This window comes from Monodon monoceros, unplaced genomic scaffold, assembly GCF_005190385.1.
Source record: "Monodon monoceros isolate NGI ecotype Baffin Bay Population unplaced genomic scaffold, NGI_Narwhal_1 Super_Scaffold_1, whole genome shotgun sequence".
NCBI classification, from domain to species: domain Eukaryota; kingdom Metazoa; phylum Chordata; class Mammalia; order Artiodactyla; family Monodontidae; genus Monodon; species Monodon monoceros.
This window is the reverse complement of record NW_021703765.1, coordinates 37,452,987-37,478,916: the sequence shown is the minus strand read 5'-3', so window position 1 is coordinate 37,478,916 and position 25,930 is coordinate 37,452,987. Positions and strand designations below refer to the sequence as shown.

At 39.0% G+C, this 25,930-nt stretch overlaps 1 protein-coding gene across 1 annotated transcript; it reads right to left on the bottom strand.

Moving 5' to 3' along the window:
* Positions 1-1,887: 1,887 nt before the first annotated feature.
* Positions 1,888-25,898, bottom strand: SLC39A6 (solute carrier family 39 member 6). The gene is made up of 10 exons (XM_029227091.1): positions 25,621-25,898; positions 23,254-23,985; positions 21,588-21,771; positions 20,574-20,743; positions 19,624-19,842; positions 9,143-9,248; positions 6,373-6,750; positions 5,198-5,278; positions 3,399-3,589; positions 1,888-2,625 (listed from the first exon to the last, which is right to left on the bottom strand). The coding sequence occupies exons 2-10, from the start codon at positions 23,974-23,976 to the stop codon at positions 2,473-2,475; spliced, it is 2,205 nt and encodes a 734-aa protein (XP_029082924.1). The 5' UTR covers positions 23,977-23,985; positions 25,621-25,898; the 3' UTR covers positions 1,888-2,472.
* Between the last annotated feature and the right edge of the window lie 32 nt (positions 25,899-25,930).

Here is a 25,930-nt window from a genome sequence, read left to right as displayed (position 1 = left end):
TTCTTGACGTCGCTGGCATGAATGTGTAGGGAGACTTAGGGTACAAGGCAGATTGCCTTCCCAGCATGGTTTTGTATCAAGATTACACTAACCTCAATTAACATGATGAACATTCTTTTTTTCTTACCCCAGAATCGACTTGGATAAACGTGTTACTTGAAGTTTTGGTAAAACTCACAGCAAAAGGGTGTTATTTTGAGGGAGGTTGAGGACAACTGTGATGTGGTGAGCGTTTTCTTTTAACAGTTACTGATTCTCAATTTTTCCTTGAGTGGACATTTATTTTTCCAGAAAAATCGTAAAAATTTCAAATAATTTGTTTTAATGATTGCTTGAATCTACCTTATATCTCTGTTTATGTCTCCTTTTTCATTCAAGATATTATTTATTTGTGCCTTTTCATTTTCTATCAGTCTGATAAGTTTCTCCCCCGCAAAGGATCAGCCTTTGGTTCATATTCTACAGTTCCTGCATTTTCCTCTAATCTCCATTCTCTCCCACAGGGAGCCATGGGAACCAACTACTTAAATCTTCTACATACTCACTAGTGAGTTCAAACTGGAGTGGGAACTAAGGCTGCTATCATCCTGTTTTGTGGGCTGGTCCAGCACACCTTCCACCTTGAGAATCTGTGTGAAAGAAGTAGGTACAAGTCTGTGTTTCCAAAACTCCTGGAGGAACATTTCCAATGATTCTAGAACTTCATCTTGCACTGATCCAGCAGTGGCATTAGGGTAGATCTGTGGGTTTCTGAAGCAATCATTCAGCCCGAGAAGGAGATGCCTCATCTCATCTTTTCAGGCACCCCCCAATCCAAGTAATTCTCATTACTCATTCCTTTCACTTGGTTTGGGGAATAGAAATGCTGGTCCAATTGTCTTTCAGTAGGTGGGCTATATGGTCTTGTCCAGTTGTTCTTGATTCTCTTTAGAATGTAGGGCATTAGTGCGTCTTTTCAAGCTTAGGCTCTGGGGTTTGTTTTTTGTTTTTTTAAGTTAGGGACAGCTTGGAATAAACTGTGGACCAATATTTTCTGAAGTGCCCTTTGTGATAAACAATTTAAAAATTGAATAAGCCCACCCAATACAATAATATAAATGTGTTGATAAGTATATATAATCTGGATTATACTTAAGAAAATCAGATATCTCAAATTCATAGAAATAGAAAGTAGAATGGTGGTCACCAGGGGTTGTGGGGAGAAGGAAACGAAGAGTTGTTTAGTGGGTATAGTTTCAGTTTTGCAAGGTGAAAAAGTTTTGGAGATCAACTGCATAACAATGTGAATATACATAAAATTATTGAGCTGTATGCTTAAAAATGGTTAAGATGGTAAAAAAAAGAAAAGAAAATCTGTTATCTGATATCAAGCTGACACAGGGAATTTATTTTGTAGAAAAGCAACATCTAGAGAATGCCATACAACCCTAGTACATCTAAAGTACTATAAATAAAAATGACAATTGCTCATAACAACAACATTGAAGCACTGAAAGATACCAAAGTACTTTCTGAATCCAAGAAGTCAAATTATAACCAGTACGGTTTTAGTGTCCTAATATATATCGAAATTCTAATATGCTGACATGTGGTAAACCAGATAACCAGAACATCCAGTAATGTAACTTGGGTGACACATAAGTTAACCTGGGATATCCAAGTCTTTTGACAATACATAAACTTGCTCATACTCATCTGGTGTACATCCACACAAATATTTTAAAATTCCAATTTCTTGGTCAAGTGATATATTTTGCTTGAGTTTATTAAATACATTTAGATGTCTCTATTATACAAAGTTAAATGTACAACTAAATTAGTAAAAAGTGCTGAGATTTTATGGGAACATTAATACTCTGACAAAAATGTTTATCAGTGTACTCTATACTCAATATTGCTTTTTTTCATTTAAATCTAAATTTTTCCCTTCTATTTTTAAACCAGTTTTGTGATTTTTTTAATATGAAACCTATGCCTTCTCAATTTATACAGTTTCTTCTCTTTTTTCCCTTATTTCTTAGCTTAAATTCAGTTTAAGCTTTATTGGTATCTTAGGCTTCACGTGTACTCTTACTCCTAAACACCAGCAGTTCTTCAGAGGCCTAAAATCCAGCATGGGAATTACTATATTAAATTAGTCCTAGAAAAAGCATTAAAGACATTTTTTTTTCTGAAATATACAGAACATGTCACGCCAAACCTCTTGTTTATACCATAAACCGGTAATATTGGTAAATTGCACATATAGCTTACATTCCCCAAATAGAATAACTTAAATATTAAACGTACCTTTATGTTACCACCATAACTGACCTTATAAGCATAACAAATGGCAATATTCAATACAAAAATCACAAAATCCACTAACCGTAAATGCTACATATCATAGCATACTAACTCATCTCCCTATGACCTACTCAAACTATAGACAGCAAACTATAGCTTTAAGCTACTCTAGCATTTATACCCTAATTAGAAATTTATACGAAACACAATTTTATGTTCAAATATGGAAATAAGCAACATAATTCCAAATCCCAAAAGTATCCCAGCATTCTGTAAAAAGAAGTATCCCCAGCGGCTACATCCATGGTCACTAGCATCATTGTGCAGCATCTCAGGCACCTTAAAAAAAAAAAAGAGCAACCTTTAAGTTTCCAGAACCACAGATTAGTTTTTAGAAGAATCTGCAAGACGGCTTTATATGTAGCTGGATATATTATGAGTCAATTCTCTAAAACATGACCACATATATACACTGACTCTAGCTAATAATGTCACACAGCATTTTCTAACAGCTTAATTAACAATGATTATTCATGGTCTGCTCAGCAAGTCAAAATTTATATTGGTCCAGTTTGCTCCACTGCAAAATGGAGAGCTACACTGATTACCCTGCTTACTGTCTGTATCTGTATATAACATGTGGCTTGCCTGAAATTCAGAGATATGGAAGCCTTACATCATATAAAATATAATTTTAGCAATAAGATTGGCTGAGATTGTTAGGTGGACTTTGGTGACAAAAAGATGACTCCTTCGTCCATTAATAAGAAACCTTTAAGCATTCTGAAGTATACACAGTTCGCCAACAGTATGTGGCTTGTGCTAGGTTTCCTACATGTCTATAGACAGTTCAATGCCTAATTACTGAAGCTCTCCTCTCAAAAAGACACATCAGAAGGGGGTAGATACTTTTGTGTATCCTTACACACATTAGGCAGGACAAAGATGTGCTTGTGAGCAACAATCCAAAAAGATAAAACCATCAAGGACTTATAGTTTATATGCTACTTTGTCGAGCATAGAATCACTTCTCACTGCAACGATATTTAATCTAAACCCTTTTAAAAATGGTTTCATTGAACATTTTCTCTACTGACTTCTTAAAAACTTACCATATCAACCAGAGCAACATACATGAATAAGCCCGCAGTAAGTGCAAATATCCACATAGAAACATTTTCAGCATAATGACCAATGAAAATTCCTGTTGCCATTCCAAGATATGCCAGCATGGCTGACAGAGCATTATAAAGAACAGCCTGCTTAACAGTCATGCCAGCCTTTAGTAAAACAGCAAAGTCACCTTTAACAGAAAACAAAAAAAGGAGATAAGGTAATTAAAAAATCATTTTTAAGACACATATGCAAAAAACTTTCCAGATTTAAGAAATTCTCCAGGGCTCCCCTGGTGGTGCAGTGGTTGAGAATCCGCCTGCCAACGCAGGGACACGGGTTTGACCCCTGGTCCGGGAAGATCCCACATGATGCAGAGCAGCTAAGCCCATGTGCCACAACTACTGAGCCTGTGCTCCAGAGCCTGCAAGCCGCAACTACTGAGCCCACATACCACAACTACTGAGGCTGCGTGCCGCAACTACTGAAGCCCGCGTGCCTAGAGCCCGTGCTCCACAACAAGAGAAGCCACCGCAATGAGAAGACCGCACACCACAACGAAGAGTAGCCCCCGCTCGCTGCAACTACAGAAAGCCTGAGCACAGCAACAAAGACCCAAGGCAGACAGAAAAATCAATTAACTTAAAAAAAAAAAAAAGAATTACTCAGTGTTAACAGTGTTAATCAGTGTAAACACCCTAACAGCTTTATAAACTAAGATATCTTTTATCCAAAGTATTTCTTAAGGTTTCCACTTTGTCAATGAATGTCAATAAGTATCAACTATTGTGCTCTTGCACTGTCTTCAAGGAGCTTTTAACTGGCTACAAGGAGGAAGAGGGAGTAGAGAACACAAATGAAATGATCAGCAAATGATTAAGGAAATATATAATTAAGAGCTAAAGAGTCTAATGTTCTGGTTATAAAAGGAGAAAAAAAGAAATTAAGATGAGAATAGCTGAGAGAGGCTTCATGGCGCATGAAGGATCTAGAATGTGGAACATAGGGAATTCCCTGGCAGTCCAGTGGTTAGGACTCTGCGTTTCCACTGCAGGGGGCCCAGGTTCGAACCCTGGTCGGGGAACTAAGATCCCACAAGCCACGTGGTGTGGCCAAAAATAAATAAATAAACAAAAATAAAAATAGAATGCACAACACAGACCAGATGTTGAGGATTACAAGCATGGAGCATGAAGACGGGAGGCCTTCTAAATGGCAGAACACGTGCCAAGGAACAAAAGTGAAAATGGCGTTACAGGTGTGTGCGAATATGCATCTATATGAAGAAAAACAAGGACACGAACCGGGAACCAGGACAACTCTGGGAAGGTTTTAAGTCCCAGTGACAGAGAAAAAGAATTCAAAACACTATTCATCAACTTCTCATTTCTTTAGCTCTAGTGAGTGAAATACTCTTTGTCAAATTCTGTCTGTTAATGGAAGATGATTCTTTAGATTCCTGTGGTCTTATTCATATTGTGCATATGAAGAAAACGATCACTGATGTCACCAGTATGCTGGTATAGGAAGATATCTGGTAGGGGAAGAGGAAAAGAGAGGGGACTCAGGTATCTCTCTGGCAACCCCACACAGGCAATTGTGTAATTGTAATCGTAGGGTTAGAATTCTGGCTGGAAACAAACTTGTCCTCAGTAAGAAAGAAAGCTGGCTAGGTTAGTAGACTTAGGAGAAGGCATAAATGAGGAAGCTTGCCGGAAGCTATCATTAGCAAAAGCCAGGGACACGACACTAAGACACTTTACCCACCTGGAAAATACCATTTGTAGGGTTCTCTTACCTAATTCATGAGGCAACTCATGACAAAACACAGCAACAGAAGTACTTAAACCACTCGATAAGCCTTCAGTAAAAGCAGCACCTGTGTAAAAATCACTGCATTATTTTGTGGGTGTGTATTTTTAAAATCTTAACAGCATACACAATGAAATACAAAAGAAATAAAATATATTCTGGTTGTGAATAAACAGAACTTTCTCAACTGCACTCTGTACCTCCTCCATAAGTAATGTTAGATTACATTCAATTAGATTTAAATTTCCCAAAGGAGCACAAGCAGATACAATTGAGAAGGGAAGGTTCCACTATGCCTTAGAGTGATTAAATGATCTTATACAAACCTGAGAAGTAAATTGCTACCACATAGAACACTTACTTAAAAATATGAAACAAACTGATTTAAAAGGTTTAGGAAAAAACCCTCAGCAGTCAAGAGTACAAATACGTTTCCTGGCCTCAGAGGAATTGACTATCTAATTAGACTACCATGTCTGAGTGTTCGCACATCCTCCGTTGTCGCTTATGCTGTGCACAGTGCAGAGAAGGAAGAGCACCAAGCTCCCAGGGAGCCAGGCTGGGCTACAAAACAGCACTGCCTCCTTGGCAAGTGGTTCACCTTGCCAGGCCCTGGCTACCTAATCTGTACTTATTTCCATGGTTCCTCCCAGCACTAAGTTACTACAATTTTTAAGTATTTCTATTACAGCTCAATTGTAGCACAACAATTTAATAGCAAAAAAACTATAATTCTTCTTTCGGTAGAGATTAGTAATTAAACTTATCAGATATATGAAGATTCCTTTAGCATAAAGAAAAGATGATGGAAGTATTTCACTTTAATAAATACTGTTTATATTGCAGATAAGGGAACTCAAATGTATTGGGGGGAAAAAAAATCCTCACATGTGCTCCAAACACCTTAGAGCCTGAGCCTGCAAATTAAAACAACTTTTGGTAGTCACAATTTGGATAAAGGGCCAAGCACAGTTTCCAGCACTTAAACTAACATTTATCAAGTACTTCATTGTCAAAGCAGCCAAAAATGAAATAACAGTTTGATAATCTTAGAAGTCAATAGCCTTATCAAACCAACCTATTCCTTGTTAAAATAAGACTGGTACTTTCATGTGACATTTTCAGAGTCAACCAACAAGGGACAGATACATAGATATATACCAATTGCTAGGCCATCGCTGAAATTGTGCAGGCCGTCCCCCATGATCACCATCCATGCCAGTGTGGCAATGCCGGCATCCTTCAGCTCCTCCCGAGAGTAGCGCTGACTGTGACTGTGTGGGTGGTGGTTTTGGTGGTGGTGGTGATGGAGAATATGATGGTAGTCATGATGGTGGTGAACAAGGTCATCTGACTGGCCAAGTGTATCATGGAAATGCGAATGGCATTTATTCTTGCACCCTCTGGGTACGTATTCATTGTAAACTTCCTGTGGATGAGCATGAGCTATCATGACCTCTTCTTCTTCCAAGATTGCTGGCTGTTGAGAATCAAAGTGGGAGGGCTCTTGTGAGTCAGCTCGCAAATAGCCTTCAGGTCCTAGGTATAAAGATAAAGGACATTGGGACAAAGTCAAATGGCTTTGTTAATGTGCATGGACAAATTTCAAACATCTCCACTGACAAAGTCAACAAAAGATCTTAAAGCATGGCAACTCTCTCACACAGACCTGGCAGAACTAGACATTAGAGTATTGTTGATGAAAAACATCAGTAGTTAAATGATCTGATGTACTAAGAATGAATTTTAAATGTTAACCTTCAGTAACTACCCCCAGATCCTCCCTTAATTTCTTCTGCCTCCTTATGTTTTTAAAGATGATTTTTTTCCAATTATAAAAGAAGCACATACTTACTTTATAAAAATATTTCATTTTTGGTATTTAAAATATTTAAGAAAAATATTCCAGAAAAATACTGAAAATTGGAAATAAAAAACATGCATAATTCTGTCATCTGAGTTCCTCTCTTTCAAAATTCAAGGAAAAACAGAGGGGAATTCCCTGGCAGTCCAGTGGTTAGAACTTGGTGCTTTCACTGCCGAGGGCCTGGGTTCAATACCTGGTCGGCGAACTAAGATCCCTGCAAGCCGCGTGGCATGGTCAAAAAAAAAAGGAAAAACAAGAATCTGAAATACCATCATCACCAAGAAACATTTGTTATCTATCTGTGTAAAATAAATTGCAACAATAAGTTTTTGTTTTTTCTTTTTTATACACTGGTATCAACTTTCTTGGGAGCATTCCCGATACTGTAGCCCAATTCTAGAATAGCTGTTTCCTCTCATCATTATAAATTTCACTGGAGCCCATTACAGAGGTTGAAGACAGAATAGATATAGGAAGACGAATGAGAGTATTCACTTGCTCTTTAGAGAAAAGCAACATGCTGGAAAATAAAGGGTGGACAGGAAATCTTACAAATAACTTGGTAGCAACAATAAAGTTCTTCTTCCTCCTTAGTCAGCAACTATATATTGAGTATCTGCTCTGGGCCAGGCACCTGCCCAGATACTGGGACAAAGTGCGTCAGCACGAAGTCTCTGCCTTCGAGAAGCTTATTGTGGGTAGATAGCCACTTAACAAAGAAATACATGTATAAATAAGGTAATCTTGGAAGGCATGGGAAGAAAATAGAACAGGGTAACATGAAGGAGAATGACTGGGAGACCTTTGTATTCAGGTGATCAGGGAAGACCTCTGAGGACAAGATGTCTGAGTTGAGATTGGAATGATAGGGGGAATTTATATGAAGACCCGGGAGAAGAGTACTCCGAACTGAAGAAACAGTGAGTGCCAGGCCCTGAGACAGACCTGGTGTGCTCAAAGGATGAAAAGGAGGCCAGTGAGGCTGGACAGGGCAAACCATCGGGGAGAGTGGAGGGCAGGGCAGGACCTCGAAGGTCGTCGTAAGGCGTTTTGTTTAAAATTTTAATTTTAACTGAGTCTGTCCAACAAGAAATGCCAAGCTAACAAGTTACAGGAAACAGTAACTTTACAGTGGAGAAACATGGTAGACACAACGTTAGCCAAGTGATCAAAATTAACACCACCTGTGTGTGACAGAGAGCATCATGTCGGGTGGCACACCATGTCACTGAAAAGGATGCAATACCACTTTGTGGTATTCCTGCCCAAACTGATCAACCTAATGTGAAAACATTAGACAAACCCAAAATGAGGGGAAATTAGATGCAACATTTGATCCTGAATTGTACTCTGGATCATTTCTTTTCCTTTTAGGGGTTAGGGGAGTATAAAGAAATTATTAAGACAATTGGAAAAACATGAAAAAGGTCTATAGACTAGAAAATGGCATTGTATCAGCTTTAATTTCCTGATTTTGATCACTGAACTGTGATTACAATGGAATGAATGTCCTTTTTCTTAGGAAACATAAACTTAAGTATTTTGAGGTAAAGAAGCATCATGTTTGTAACTTATTCTCAAATGGTTTAGGAAAAAATGTGTATGTATGTCTACAGAGAGAAAGAGACAAAGAATGATAAATGTAGGTAAAATAAATGGGGAATATAAGAAAGGGGTACAGGAATTCTTTGTACTATTCTTGGAACTTTTCTCTTAAGTCTGAATTTACCTCAAAATAAAAAATTAGAGAAAAAAGAGATGTAAGTATATATAGAAATAACCAACTCACTGGCAATTAAAAGAAAGTATGAGTTTAAAAAAAAGAGCGGGGGGTGGAGGAATTCCCTGGCAGTCCAGTGGTTAGGGCTCCGTGCTTTCACTGCTAGGGCCTAGGTTCGATCCCTAGCCGGGGAACTAAGATCCCATAAGCCACGTGGCGCAGCCAAAAAAAAAGGGGGTGCGGGTGGGGCTGGAATATGGTTCCCCCTCTTCCAGACAGTCCAGGTTGCCTGCAAATCACAGAGCACTGAATTCCCTCCAGCTCTCAGATTTATAAGGACTTACGATCATCTGCGTCTACTTTCTCCTCACTTGTTGACAGTTGAGATTCATACTGGGACAACTGCTTCTTAATCTCCACATCATCATCATTTTCAGGTTTTTTCTGATTCTACAATAGCAAGGAAAAGCAATACTTTAAAATAGGCAGTTTGCTTATGCATACATCTTTAGGTAAACAGTTAAGCAAAAGATTTCATCGAAAAAGACAGCAGAGTAACAGACTTCTAATGGAATAAACCCCATCTAAGGGCAGGGCCTGTACTTAACTTGCATAGCACCTAGTAGTTTGTTTTAGGCATAAACTCTTCAGAAAGGTAAAGAATTAATGCTTCAGTAGTATGAAAGAAAAATTACATACTCGTCTTTCTGAATGTCCCCCTAGGTCACACAGCCTAAATTTGGTCTTATGCAAACAGCACTGCATCCCCTGGGAGCTTTTTATAAATGCACAGTCTCAGGCTACACCCCAGACCTAATGGATTAGAATGGGGAGTTTAACTAGATCTCCAGGTGACTCATATACACATTAAAGCTGAGCTCTGCCTCAGGCCATTGATTTAGAACCAGCTAGAGGCACGTTCTCCAGGAATTTAGTGATCTGCTAACCAACTGCTTAGTTTCCTCCAGTGCCTCTTTTGGGCACTGAAACCCCATACTTTCCATACTTTTTATAAATTAAAACTATACCGTGATATCGATATGTATTTGTTATAAAACTAAAATACTTTTCGTGTAGTAAAACACCATTAACAAGCTTTTGTCTTTTTAAACAAATCTCTATTAGTTAGCCTTGAATTTATCACTAGGTTTTTTAACCAACTGAATACCATACTTGAGATACTGTCCATATCTCAGAGCCCAAGAATAAAGGTCACTGTTTGAACAATGGTGCCTGTTTATTACTTACATAGAATATTCAAGATAATGAAAACTGTCACAAAAATAATAGATTTCTTATTTGCAGTATCTTTTGAATATGACTTAATCATCACCATACCTGAGATTTCATTCTAGCTCTAACAGTATATAAAATATCTGTACCTTCCTAGGTTATAAAAGTTTTTAAAGGCAAGCACAGACAAATCTTTATACCTACCTCTAGCAAAATGCCTCAAACACAGAGAAAGTACTTAAATATTTGTGAAAATAAGTGAATTCATGATATTTTAAATTACTTTAGTTGATACTTTATTTGTTTGCCAATGATTATCTGTAGAACGTAGACTTTTTAAGCAATTCTTTCATTCCCTAAGTATTAAGAGCCTGTAATGTTCCCTACGCTGAATGGCGGCAATATATCAATATGTCGTAAAACAAGATACACATAGTCCTTGTTCCCAAGGAAGCTTATCACCCACAGGGAGGGAGGCTTTACACAGGTAATGATTATACAATTCTTTGACTGAAATTTTTGATATATTTTACAAAGGAAAAATACACAGTGCTATGAGAGCATATATATATGAGAGCATATAACAAACATTTAAACAAATCCCTCTGCCTGCTCTCCTCTGCGTTAGGACAACAGAATAATGTAGACAGGCCAGTTAGGAGGCAACTGCTATCACCCATGTAAGTCTGGCGTGGACCAGGATGACAGTAAGGAAGATGGAGAGAAATGAAAAATTACATTTCTGGATACATCTAATAAAACTAGGTTGGATATAAGGATGAGGGAGACAGAGATGATTCTCTGGTTTCCAGCATGAGCAAGAAACCTGAGAATCCAGTAGAAAGAAAGTTTGACATGGAACTATTATAACCATCTAACTACACCAAGTATGTGATTTAACCCTAATCTGAATGTAGAGATTTCAGATCGACATATATGGAAGGTAACCTAAAACTATGACATATAGAATTTTCCAGGGGTGCAGGATGGATGTCTTAAGGGAAATCGTAGGTAACATTTTCTGTTATGGGTCTGAAGAGCTCTGAATACTTGCCATTTAACAAGTAGTTTTTTTCTTTTTGAGAGAACCAAATGAGATTAAAAGCTGTTATGTAAATAACACTAAGATCTGGATGCCCTTGAAAAGAGAAACTAAATATTTTCTAAAAAGGAATAGGGGAGGAACCAAGATGGTGGAGTAGAAGGACGTGCTCTCACTCCCTCTTGCGAGAACACCAGAATCACAACTAGCTGCTGGACAACCACTGACAGGAAGACACTGGAACTCACCAAAAAGATACCCCACATCCAAAGACAACGGAGAAGCCACAATGAGACGGTAGGAGGGGCCCAATCACAGTAAAATCAAATCCCATAACTGCTGGGTGGGTGACTCACAGACTGGAGAACACTTATACCACAGAGGTCCACCAACTGGAGTGAAGGTTCTGAGCCCATCAGGCTTCCCAACCTGGGGGTCCGGCAACAGGAGGAGGAATTCCTAGAGAATCAGACTTTGAAGGCTAGTGGGATTTGATTGCAAGGACTGGGGAAAGGACTGGGGAAAACAAAGACTCCACTCTTGGAGGGCACACACAAAGTAGTGTGTGTATCCGGAGCCAGGGGAAGGAGCAGTGACCCCAGGGAAGACTGAACCACACCTACCTGCTAGTGTTGGAGGGTCTCCTGCAGAGGCGGGCAGTGGCTGTGGCTCACCGTGGCGACAAGGACACTGGCAGCAGAAGTTCTGGGAAGTACTCCTTGGCGTGAACCCTCCCAGAGTCTGTCATTAGTCCCACCAAAGAGCCCAGGTAGGCTCCAGTGTTGGGTTGCCTCAGGCCAAACAACCAACAGGGAGGAAACCCAGCCCCACCCATCAGCAGACAAGCAGATTAAAGTTTTACTGAGCTCTGCCCACCCAAGCAACACTCAGCTCTACCCACAACCACTCCCTCCCATCAAGAAACTTCCACAAGCCTCTTAGATAGACTCATCCACCAGAGTGCAGACAGCAGAAGCAAGAACTACAATCCTGCAGCCTGTGGAACGAAAACCACATTCAGAGAAAGATAGACAAGATAAAAAGGCAGAGGGCTATGTACCAGATGAAGGAACAAGATAAAACCACAGAAAACCAACTAAATGAAGTGGAGATAGGCAACCTTCCAGAAAAAGAATTCAGAATAATGATAGTGAAGATGATCCAGGACCTCGGAAAAGGAATGGAGGAAAAGATCGAGAAGACACAAGAAATGTTTAACAAAGACCTAGAAGAATTAAAGAACAAACAAACAGAGATGAACAATACAATAACTGAAATGAAAACTACACTAGAAGGAATCAATAGCAGAATAACTGAGGTAGAAGAACGGATAAGTGACCTGGAAGACAGAATGGTGGAATTCACTGCTACAGAACAGAATAAAGAAAAAAGAATGTAAAGAAATGAAGACAGCTTAAGAGACCTCTGGGACAACATTAAATGCAACAACATTTGCATTATAGGGGTCCCAGAAGAAGAGAGAGAGAAAGGACCCAAGAAAATATTTGAAGATATTATAGTCAAAAACTTCCCTAACATGGGAAAGGAAATAGCCACCCAAGTCCAGGAAGTGCAGTGAGTCCCATACAGGGACCCAAGGAGAAACATGCCGAGACACACAGTAATCAAATTGGCAAAAATTAAAGACAAAGAAAAATTATTGAAAGCAGCAAGGGAAAAATGACAAATAACATATAAGGGAACTCCCGTAAGGTTAACAGCTGATTTCTCAGCAGAAAGTCTACAAGCCAGAAGGGAGTGGCATGATATACTTAAAGTGATGAAAGGGAAGAACCTACAACCAAGATTATTCTACCCAGCAAGGATCTCATTCAGATTCGATGGAGAAATCAAAAGCTTTACAGACAAGCAAAAGCTAAAAGAATTCAAAAACACCAAAACAGCTCTACAACAAACGCTAAAGGAACTTCTCTAAGTGGGAAACACAAGAGAAGAAAAGGACCTAAAAAAACAAACCCAAAACAATTAAGGAAATGGTCATAGGAACATACATATCGATAATTACCTTAAATGTGAATGGATTAAATGCTCCAACCAAAAGACACAGGCTTGCTGAATGGATACAAAAACAAGACCCATATATATATGCTGTCTACAAGAGACCCACTTCAGACCTAGGGACACATACAGACTGAAAGTGAGGGGATGGAAAAAGATATTCCATGCAAATGGAAATCAAAAGAAAGCTGGAGTAGCAATACTCATATCAGATAAAATACACTTTAAAATAATGTTACAAGAGACGAGGAAGGACACTACATAATGATCAAGGGATCAATCCAAGGAGAAGATATAACAATTATAAATACATATGCACCCAACATAGGAGCACCTCAACACATAAGGCAAATACTAACAGCTATAAAAGAGGAAATCGACAGTAACACAATAATAGTGGGGGACTTTAACACCTCACTTACACCAATGGACAGATCATCCAAAATGAAAATAAATAAGGAAACAGAAGCTTTAAATGACACAACAGACCAGATAGATTTAATTGATATTTATAGGACATTCCATCCAAAAACAGCAGATTACACTTTCTTCTCAAGTGCGCACGGAACCATTCTCCAGGATAGATCACATCTTGGGTCACAAATCAAGCCTCAGTAAACTTAAGAAAACTGAAATTATATCAAGCATCTTTTCTGACCGCAACACTATGAGATTAGAAATGAACTACAGGGAAAAAATCATAAAAAACACAAACACATGGAGGCTAAACAATACGTTACTAAATAACCAAGAGATTACTGAAAACATCAAAGAGGAAATCAAAAAATACCTAGAGACAAATGACAATGAAAACACGATGATCCAAAACCTATGGGATGCAGCAAAAGCAGTTCTAAGAGGCAAGTTTATAGCTATACAAGCCTACCTCAAGAAACAAGAAAAATCTCAAATAAACAATCTAACCTTACACCTAAAGGAACTAGAGAAAGAAGAACAAACTAAACCCAAAGTTAGCAGAAGGAAAGAATTCATAAAGATCAGAGCAGAAATAAATGAAATAGAAACAAAGAAAACAATAGCAAAGATCAATAAAACTATAAGCTGGTTCTTTGAGAAGATAAACAAAATTGATAAACCATTAGCCAGGCTCATGAAGAAACAGAGGGAGAGGACTCAAATCAACAAAATTAGAAATGAAAAAGGAGAAGTTAAAACAGACACCGCAGAAATACAAAGCATCCTAAGAGACTACTATAAGCAGCTCTATGCCAATAAAATGGACAACCTGGAAGAAATGGACAAATTCCTACAAAGGTATAACCTTCCAAGACTGAACCAGGAAGAAATAGAAAATATGAACAGACCAATCACAAGTAATGAAATTGAAACTGCGATTAAAAATCTTCCAACAAACGAAAGTCCAGGACCAGATGGCTTCACAGGTGAATTCTATCAAACATTTAGAGAAGAGCTAACACCCAGTCTTCTCAAACTCCTCCAAAAAATTGTGAAGGAAGGAACACTCCTAAACTCATTCTATGAGGCCACCATCACCCTGACACCAAAACCAGACAAACATACTACAAAAAAAGAAAATTAAAGACCAATATCACTGATGAGTATAGATGCAAATATCCCAACAAAATACAAGCAAACAGAATCCAACAACACATTAAAAGGACCATACACCATGATCAAGTGGAATTTATCCCAGGGATGCAAGGATTCTTCAGTACACTCAAATCAATCAATGTGATATACCATATTAACAAAATGAAGAATAAAAACCATATGATCATTTCAATAGATGCAGAAAAAGCTTTTGACAAAATTCAACATCCATTTATGTTAAAAACTCTTCATATAGTGGGCATAGAGGGAAACTACCTCAACATAATAAAGGCCATATATGACAAACCCACAGCAAACATCATTCTCAATGGTGAAAAACTGAAAGCATTTCCTCTAAGATAAGGAACAAGGCAAGGATGTCCACTCTCACCACTATTATTCAACATAGCTTTGGAAGTCCTAGCCATGGCAATCAGAAAAGAAAAAGAAATAAAAGGAATCCAAATTGGAAAAGAAGTAAAACTGTCACTGTTTGCAGATGACATGATACTATACATAGAGGATCCTAAAGATGCCACCAGGAAACTACTAGAGCTAATCAATGAATTTGGAAAAGTTGCAGGATACAAAATTAATGCGCAGAAATCTCTTGCATTCCTATACATTAATGATGAAAAATCTGAAAGTGAAACTAAGGAAACACTCCCATTTACCATTGCAACAAAAAGAATAAAATACCTAGGAATACACCTACCTAGGGAGACAAAAGACCTGCATGCAGAAAACTATAAGACACTGATGAAGGAAATTAAAGATGATACCAACAGATGGAGAGATGTACCATGTTCTTGGATTGGAAGAATCAATACTGTGAAAATGACTATACTACCCAAAGCTATCTATGGATTCAAAGCAATCCCTATCAAATTACCAGTGGCATTTTTTACGGAACTAGAACAAATACTCTTAAAATTTGTATGGATACACAAAAGACCCCGAATAGCCAAAGTAGTCTTGAGGGCAAAAAACGGAGCTGGAGGGATCAGACTCCCCGACTTCAGACTATACTACAGAACTACAGTAAGCAAGACAATATGGTACTGGCATAAAAACAGAAACATAGATCAATGGAACAAGACAGAAAGCCCAGAGATAAACCCACGCACCTATGCTCAACTAATCTATGACAAAGGAGGCAAGGATATACAATGGAGAAAAGACAGTCTCTTCAATAAATGGTGCTGGGAAAACTGGACAGCTACATGTAAAAGAATGAATTTAGAACACTCCCTAACACCATACACAAAAATAAACCCAAAATGGATTTGAGACCTAAATGTACGACTGGACACTATAAAACTCTTAGAGGAAAACATAGGAGGAACAGTCTTTGACATTAATCACAGCAAGATCTCTTTTGATCCACCTCCTAGAGTAATGGAAATAAAAACAAAAATAAACGAATGGGACCTAATGAAACTTCAAAGCTTTTGCATAGCAAAGGAAACCATAAACAAGACAAAAAGACAACCCTCAGAATGGGAGAAAATATTTGCAAATGAATCAATGGACAAAGGATTAATCTCCAAAATATATAGACAGCTAGTGCAGTATGTCTTCTTTCTCCAAAGAAGACATACACATGGCCAAGAAGCACATGAAAAGCTGATCAACATCACTAATTATTAGAGAAATGCAAATCAAAACTACAATGAGGTATCACCTCACACCAGTTAGAATGGGCATCATCATAAAATCTACAAACAACAAATGCTGGAGAGGGTGTGGAGAAAAGGGAACCCTCTTGCACTGTTGGTGGGAATATAAATTGATACAGCCACTATTGAGAACAGTATGCAGGTTCCTTAAAAAACTAAAAATAGAATTACCATATGATCTAGCAATCCCACTACTGGGCATATACCCAGAGAAAACCATAATTCAAAAAGACACATGCACCCCAATGTTCATTGCAGCAGTATTTACAATAGCCAGGTCATGGAAGCAACAGCAATGCCCATCAACAGACGAATGGATAAAGAAGTTGTGGTACATATATATAATGGAATATTACTCAGCCATAAAAAGGAATGAAATTGAGTCATTTGTTGAGACATGGATGGATCTAGAGACTGTCATGTGAAGTAAGTCAGAAAGAGAAAAACAAATATCGTATATTAACGCATGTATGTGGAACCTAGAGAAATGGTACAGATGAACCAGTCTGCAGGACAGAATTTGAGACACAGATGTAGAGAACAAACGTATGGACACCAAGGGGGGAAAGCCGCGGGGGCGTGGGGATGGTGGTGTGCTGAATTGGACGATTGGGATTGACATGTATACACTGATGTATATAAAATTGATGACTAATAAGAACCTGCTGTATAAAAAAATAAAAATAAAATAAAAATATAAAAAAATAATAATAAATAAAAATTTTAAAAAAATAAAAAGGAAGAGAACATGTAATGTTTGCAAAACTCCTGTGGGAAGTCTTTGTCTAGAAATTATGCTTACTTGCCATTTAATGTTTCTTATACATGTAACAAATATTTACCAATCATCTATTACGTGCCAGACACTATTCTAGGCACTGGAGATACAGCAGTAAAGAAGACAGAGAGGTCCTGGCTCTTAAGATCTTACATTCTAGTAGAAACTATTTTAGAACAGAGATTATCAAACTTCTTTGACTACAGTTCACAGTAATGTATGTAATAAACACAGTAATATATGGAATATACTGTAATATCACAGTTGCATTTAAAAACATTGGTCATGACACAAGATTTATTTCACAATTCACAAATGATAATTAATTTAAGAGTCTAAAAAATACTGTTCTGTATTAGACAACAGAGAGCCTACCTCTTAGAGTCCCATGTTAGAGTGTCAGATGAATATAAAGCAATCTTTAGGTAAAACTTGAAAAGTAAATTGAAATTAGAATGCTAAATTATGGCATTTGAAATAGAAACACAGTAACACAAATAAACACAAACAACCCCTCCCCCAAAAAAACCCTAAAAAATGATCTTTTTTTTTTTTTTTTTTTTTTTAAGGTGAGAATAATCCCAGAGAATGCAAAGAAGTATGGATATAGTCTCAAACCCATCCAAGTGAAGCAAGAGGGACAACAGGAACATAGAAGATGACTTCCTGGATTAAGAACGATTAAGCTATTGTTATTTCACTTCTTTCCTGTAAATTGAGGTTCAGTAAAGGTTCAAAATTTGCAATTTGAGATTTTAGTGAATGTAGAATCCATATGGGCAAATATTCACAGGATGGAGGAGGCCACTCTTCTCTTCACACATGCACTTGATTCCCAACGTGAGCTCTATGCTCAGCAAGAATCAACTATGTTGGTTTTCAAGCCTCTTCATGCCAGCTATACCTGTTCTTGCAATTGCACAATTTAATTACATATTACTCAAACTATGAAATGATGGTGAGAATAGTTACTTCCATGAAAACTTAAGTTGAAGGCTTCTGAAAGATTCAAAGGCAAGTTGTTAAAAAAAAAAAAAAAGACTATTAAATTATATAAGGCACTAAAGATAGAATTACCATATGACCCAGCAATCCGACTCCTGGTCATATACCCAGAGAAAACCACAATTCAAAAAGACACATGCACCCCAATGTTCACTGCAGCACTTCACAATAGCCAGGTCATGGAAGCAACCTAAATGCCCATTGACAGATGAATGGATAAAGAAGATGTGGTACATATATACAATGGAATATTACTCAGCCACAAAACTGAACGAAACTGGGTCACTTGTATAGGTGTGGATGGACCTAGAGACTGTCATACAGAGTGAAGAAAGTCAGAAAGAGAAAAACCAATTTCATATATTAATGCATATATGTGGAATCTAGAAAAATGGTACAGATGAACCGGTTAACAAGGCAGAAATAGAGACACAGATGTAGAGAACAAACATATGGACAGCAAGGGGGGAAAGAGGGGGTGCGGGGGGGTGGGATGAACTGGGAGATTGGGACTGACATATATACACTAATATGTATAAAACAGATAACTAATGAGAACGTGCTGCACAAGAAAAATAAATAAAATTCAAAAAAAATTACATAAGGCAATCACTGTATGAAATTTTTTATATTTCCAAAAATCTAGATTCTACACTTAAAATAACTTTACAAGTATGTAACCTCTTGCTCAATTTTAGAGAAACCAAAATTGGAAATTTAGATGAAGCAGCATGGCTGTAGAGAAAAAAAATGATCATACAGAACTCCAACTCAAAGAAAAGTTTGGTCAACATCAAATGACCAGTATATGAGTACACAAACATCCAAGATGTGTACATGTCATTTTTAAGAGTCCCCATGAGGACAGACTTTTGACTCATTTGCCCAGTCACATCAGATAGGAAGAGGCAGATAATCATAGGCAACTCCAAAGATACTTTTACCAGAAATAGCCTACTGTTCAGCTTCACACTATCTTCTGGTGGCAATTTGCAAAGGGCAAGTATGTGAAAGTCACATAGTCTTTCAAACAAAACATAATATTCAGCTACTCCATGAGTAATTTAAAAGTTAATCCATAATACTTTTTTCTTAAGCCACTTTATTGAGGTATAATTGACATATAAAAAGCTGTACATATTTAATGTATACAACTCGAGTTTCGGGATAAGTATATACCCGTGAAACCACTGGCACCATCAATGCCATAATCACGATGCTTCTCATCTTCAAGGCCCTGTGTGTGCCTTGTTTGGTGATTTGTATAGATATTTACCCTTGCCTTTCTTACGGTCTTGTGACTTTGAAGGAGTACTGAAGATAGAGAACTCCAGGGTTATAAAGATACAGAACTGCTCTCCATGAATGCTTCTGGGAACAAAAAGGTACTGAACCCCCTCACAAATGAAGATCATACACCCTGGACAAGCCCAGTTTAGTTCAAGTACTGCTCTAAATAAATGTCCAATGCCTAGTAAGTATTCAGAATACTTTTACCTTTTTCTTCTTATCTTTAAATTGCTTGATCAATGTGAGGACATGTTCAACAAGAAACATGAAATACAAGCCTCCCAGAGCTGTCAGACCTTTCCATGTGGAATCAAAATAGGTACTTTCTTCTATGTTTTGAGAAGAGAGATGGCTGAAAAGCGGTCCTCTCTTTATTTCCATTGCTGGTTCTTCATGGCTGTGACTATGGTGATGACTTGCATGAGACTAAAGGCAAAATAATATGGATTTTATAAATTCAGTAGTTTCACACGTCAGAAAAATTGACTAAGATAATTAACATCAAATTTGAAATTATTCAGAATTAGGCAATTAATGTGATACTTCGGAATGAGGGGAAGTTTTGGATATTAAAAATAAAATGACCAACAAGCAGCAGCGATCTACAGCTTAAGGTATGTAATGTACGATGGCACTTAATAGAGTGGATCTGTTCAATGTAAAGACAGACACATTCCCCAATGACCCTCATAACATAAGGTAGTGGGTATTTCCAATGTTTTCCCATGGCCACAAATAAGAGGGAACTGCAAAACTTAATAGGCATATAGTGTCTACTGCTTATACTCCCAGCTGAAAAGCCCCTACCATAGTCGTCAGTGTGCTTACAAGAAGCCCAGTCTGGGTAATGGGCCCTGGCAGGTACCCGAGATCCAGGTGCGCTGCCCCAGTGGCCTGCAGCTGAGTGCAATAGGAACTTCTGCCACTGCGTGTGAGGGAACCAGGTGTGGCACACACTAACAAAGGTGAGACGGGGGGGTCACAGGGTACGCCCCACCCACGTGCTCCTAGAAACCAAATTTCCAGCCTTTTATACATATCAATACAAAGCACAAACCAAAAGTACACACACACACACACACACATATAGACACACACACACATATATTTAATGTTGAATAGTAAAATACACTAATGGGATAAATTACTGTACTTACATGTGGAAGAAGGTGTAAAAAAGCATCACCACTCAGTGTCCCAACAGCCAATGCCACAAGGAAACTCAGAAGAAACTTGAAAAACACCCGATTCATGAGAGGCACTAAGATAACACCCAGCAAAGACAGGAAACTGATGACAGAAATGGCTATAAAGCCACCAACCCAGGCTGTCAAACAAAACAGAGAAAGGAAAAAGAACACAATTGATAACCTTTAAAAGAGAGACTGTGGAGCGGCTTAAGACAAATTAAAAGCAGGGGAGCTAAAGAAATACAAACTCAGTGGAATAGGACTGTGGTAACAGAGTAATAACCAAGAAATTTGATCAAATGAACAATGTGACTGAACCCTCCAGGTAAAGGGCATAAACCTAGTGGAAAATTCTTCAGCTAGGGGTGAAGAGAGGGGAAGACACGGTTACCAAGGATGAACTCTAGCTCACTTGGGAACTGAGCTTTCAGACTCCCATAACAGCTAAATTATGAGAGAGAAGAGGAAAAAGTTAGGAAAGGAAGGAAGGAAGGAAAGAAGCAGGGAAGAAAGGAGTAAGAAAAGGAAACTGGGAATTCAATAATTTCCTCAGTGAACAAAGCAATTAATTCTTCATTATAGTTTCTGAGCAATGCAACTTACACTATAGCAGAGCATATCCTGATTTCATCTATTAATAAGAATGTACGAGAATTAGGCTCCTAAACAGCAGAGATTAACTCTGACCATCCTCCAAACAGTATGACAACATATAAAGATCCCAAATTTTGAATGACCCTGACATACCCTGTAGGAGGAACTCAGACAAGTTATGATCTAAATTTTATTTTCTCGTTTTTGTTTGTTTGTTTTAAGGGTAAGGCTAACACACTTGCTTTCTTCACATTCAAGGCAGAGAACAATTAAGATGATATATTTGGAATTACGCTGAAAAATGAATAGGTTGATGTAAATATAAGGAAAAGTACAACATAAATGTATCTATTGGAAATGATTTTTACACAAAAAAGGCAATTTTACCTATTTGTAAAGAATACGTCTTTGGAGGGATTTCAGCTTTCTTTTCACTCGTTGTATGAATCAGACATGATCTAGTATCAATCTGATTGATGATGGCTGGGCAGAGATAGTTGAACTCGGTGGCATTCAGTGGAACCTGGATGCCCATGCCATGAGATGTAAGCAGCTTTGATGCATTGAAACACTGAAGAAAAGGAAACAATGAAATCACCAAAAGGTACTCCCATTAGAGTATCCAAAAAGGCTGTTTGATGACACAACACCCTTTTCCTACTGAAGGTACCTACTTTTTTATTTAAGTTAAGGTAAATCAAAATCAACTTTAGTTTTAAGTACTTTGGAACTTGCCTCAAGCTACCTGGAGATATTACATCACAGTGGTGATCTCCCATCTCTTCCACCTATTTCTTCTTGGGAGAAGCAGTCACATCACTAGTCACCTTGGGAGAAAGCCTCAAGTGGAAAAAACTTGAGGATAAATGGACATTCACAAGCCTGTTAACTCATTGTATAAATCTATTAAGGAAATGAGCTTTAATTTCAAGACAGGTTCACTAGAGATTGAGAAATACGTTGTTTTAGTACTAACGCTACCCTACCTGGTCTAAACAAGCCCAAGACATGTCACTCTTCTAGCAACAACTGTAATTGCAAAACTTAGCTCAGTTCTGTCTGCATACTTGGCAAAGTAATGCTCCACAACAAGAGAATATTAAATTATGTCGATTACTCTTGCGGAAGACAAGGCTGGTTAATAAAATAAACCTGTACCAGCAGGCTGTTGTTTCAAACGTTTAATTAGATGACAAGCTTAGTTTGAAGAGAATCTCTGGGGAATGTAAGCTCTCCCTTCTCTCCAAAAAAACTGGTGGTAGCACCTGTTTCTCATCTTCTATAAAGTTACTTTAAACTCCCACAAATCTTGGCCAATACTACTCAGAACAAACTTTATCACTAGTGTCGCTACGGGAATGACCATTAGTAGGATTATCCCAGAATTAGTAAATCATGTGACGGTTTGAATGAAGTACTTAAGTTTTGCCTATTAATGTATACCAACTAACTCCTTGTTGACATCTCTCAGCCAAAGCAAATTGTGTACAGTCTGGAAGTCTAGTCTAGGAAAAAACACATGAACTCAGAAGGTCACTGCCCAGACTTCTCATGTGTCCAGCATATCGCTGCTTTGCCAGTCACTCCACAGGTCACTGTGATCCCTCTGCCAAGGAGGCGAAGCTGCTCTTCCCGCACTCTTCAGCCCTTCCAACCACACCTTTTCCTAAAACAGGGATTCTAACTCCTGCTCTTTTGACCTTCCGGTTTCTGTGTTTTAATTAATGGGATTCTCCTTTAAAGATTTTCTCCAAAAATAATTTTGATATCTTTTTTCTACACTTACTTTAAACTCTATATTAGAAAGTGCTTTCAGCAGGCAGCACTATTCTTACCAAAGAACTTCCCCCCCCCCCAAGTTTTGTACCAGGGATGTTTACAACATAGTAGGGACACTTTGAGCTAAGTGCCTTGCTGAGAGAGTAGAAATTCCCCTTTCAATGAACTCACCATTTTATTTTTATTTTAAACTCCTTACAACTGAGATAGAATGGCAATGACAGGACAGACAAGCAGGAATAGTGATTAAAATAATGAACAGCACTCATCTTACCTCCTGAGTATTTTCACTTGTGCTTCTGGAATACATAAAGCCATTTCTGGGCTCACTCACAGATTCATTTGTTTTCCTACTAGCCAGCCAGGTCGCCCAGCTCTTTTCTGTGACACTGGGTAGAGTGGAACTGCTCACACCTTTGGGGAGAAGTCTTCCATGTTTTGGAGTTTCTATGGTCTCTAGAAAGTGAGTTCCTTCAGAGACAGCATTATACACAGTTGAGGTCACTTCACTAGCACCAGCACCATCCTTGATTAAAACATTCTTTCTACCACTGGCATGTTCTGATCGATGAGGTCCTTTGCCCTGGCTGTTTCTAGGCTCTTTACTTGAGCTATCAGAGTCATGGTCTGGGCAAAGAGCTTTTCGATTTTTACTGGAAGCAGCATGATTATGGTGAGAGTGATGCTCATGGTCAGAGTGATGCTCATGGTCATGGTGTATATGGATTCTCTTAACCTTATCTATGCCTATATTCTGAAGCAATTTTCTGAACCCTTCAATTGACAAGGAATCGTTTTCTCCATAGCGATGGAAAAGCTGCTGCAGGTGATGCTGGCGCGTGGTAACTGCCAAGTCAACGTTAATGCCAGATTCCCAATTCGGAGTAAGTTTCTCAGTGGTCTGAGGGAAAGCAGTGGCTGGTCCTACTTCATGAAGGGGATGTGTGACTGACAGAACGAAGGTCAGGATCAAGATCACTGATAAATTCCTCGCCATTGCACCTTCCTAAAGAAGACAGAAAAAAAAATCCTTGCCTTCACTTCCAAAACAATTTGAATTAAGAAATCCTATGCTGAAAACCGATGTCTAATCAAATAACCAAGTTTTACAGAGCATGGTCTAGTGTGATCAGTGTAGTAAAACAAAAGAAAAAAAGAACTGGAGTCCTAGGCTCTACCCCTGCATTGCTAAAGCATGGGAAACAACTGGAAAGCAGCTGAGTGCTAAGACTCCGTACTTAGCACTGTAAATGCAACAGTAATTCAGAGACTGGAGGGGTCCAGGTGACCACAGCCACACCGGCAACTTCTTATTGCTTCGAACAACGATTTAAAACAAAAGAAAACCCGACTAACTACCTCCACCACCACCACCATCAATTCACAGAACAATCTTTCAACATCAAAAAAAAAAGCAGAAATGGCAATCTCAGAGTAAGTCGCATTTAAAATTTTTTTCTTAAACTATATGCAAATCACTTTGAGGCTTCTCTCCTGAAATCCCACCCTTCAAGGGCACCCAATTCTGCCAGTTTCTTGTGACTCCCTCATGCATACTCAGGCAGATGTGTGCCCTAACCACACAAATGGGATCTTTTTTTTTCCCCTCAACAAATGACATCTTTCCATGTCAGTACATATAAAGGTATCACATTCTTTTGAATGACTGCAGTTTTTAAGTAAATTAAACTTCATAAAAACTATGTTGCTCTTATATTGCTATGAACCAGTGAAAATTTTGTCAGACTATTACTCATCCATATAATAGTGTTTGGAACCAAAGGCCTATGCTCCAAAGAGGAGTTAGGAATCCAGTTAAGCACTGAATTCAGTTAAGGAGAGCAAGGTATAATCCAGATAAGCATATAGGCTAATATCTCAGGACCCAGCCAGCAGATGTCCAGCACCAATGATGGGTAGTGATCATGACTAAATTCATCTGCCTCCAGTGAAAGACTTAGATGTCGGACTCTGGAGTGAGACAGCAAGGGCGAGAGAGGCAACCTAGCTCTACCACTTTCAGCTGTTCTTCCTTGGACCCACTGGTAATACCCATTTTATAGGGTGACTGAGAAAACCACATGAATGGATGTATGTGGAAGTGCTCCAAACACTGTCAGCAGTACTGCACAACTGCTGCTTATCATACTGTGGAAAATGGAAGTACGCACTAACACGGGGCTAGACTCCTGAAAGAACAATCCTTGGGGCCTGAAGTTTTAATAGGCAGAAGAGAACCATTAAGAAATCATTCGCAGAAGAGAGGAGAGGAGCGAGATACGTGGGGACAACACAGACGAATGGCTCAAGGGCAGCTCCGTGCCTTGCTCCACGAAGGATGATTAGGGCGGTCCCGGGCCCCGCAAGTCCGCGGGTGTTGGAGAAAAGAAAGCAGAAGAAAAGGGCCTGGAGAAACGGGTGAGTGGAGAAAACGGGAAAGAGGGCACAAAACTGTTTCTAAGGGCTATTTTTAAACACGACAGTACCTTTTTCGAAAATGAGATCAACAAGACAAACCGCTTCCTTACCGCGTTGGACCCCGAAGCCCATCTGTGGGATGGGAAGCCCAAATGGAAGTGTGGCCTTGCCGGCCCGCGGGGTACCCCTCTCCGCCCGCCTCTCCCGGACCTGCGGGACTCACCTCTCCGCGGCCTCGCCGTCCCACGGCCCGGTCCCGCGCGCCGCTTCAGTTCCCGCCGGCAGTCCGGAGGGCTCGGAACCGGCCCGTGCTTCTCTCCCTAAAAACCTCTACACGGCACGGAGAAGCGGCGGTCTCATCGGCCCGGCTGCCCCTCGGTCGGGGTACCGCCGCGCAGACACCGGGAAGCAGCGCCCAACGCGCCGTAGCCTCCCGGGAGGAGGACAATTACTAATTACCGCCGCTCGTAGCGCGCCGCCGAGAACCACCGCCCCCGCCGGCCATGACTGCGGGGCATGCGCAGTGCGGCTCC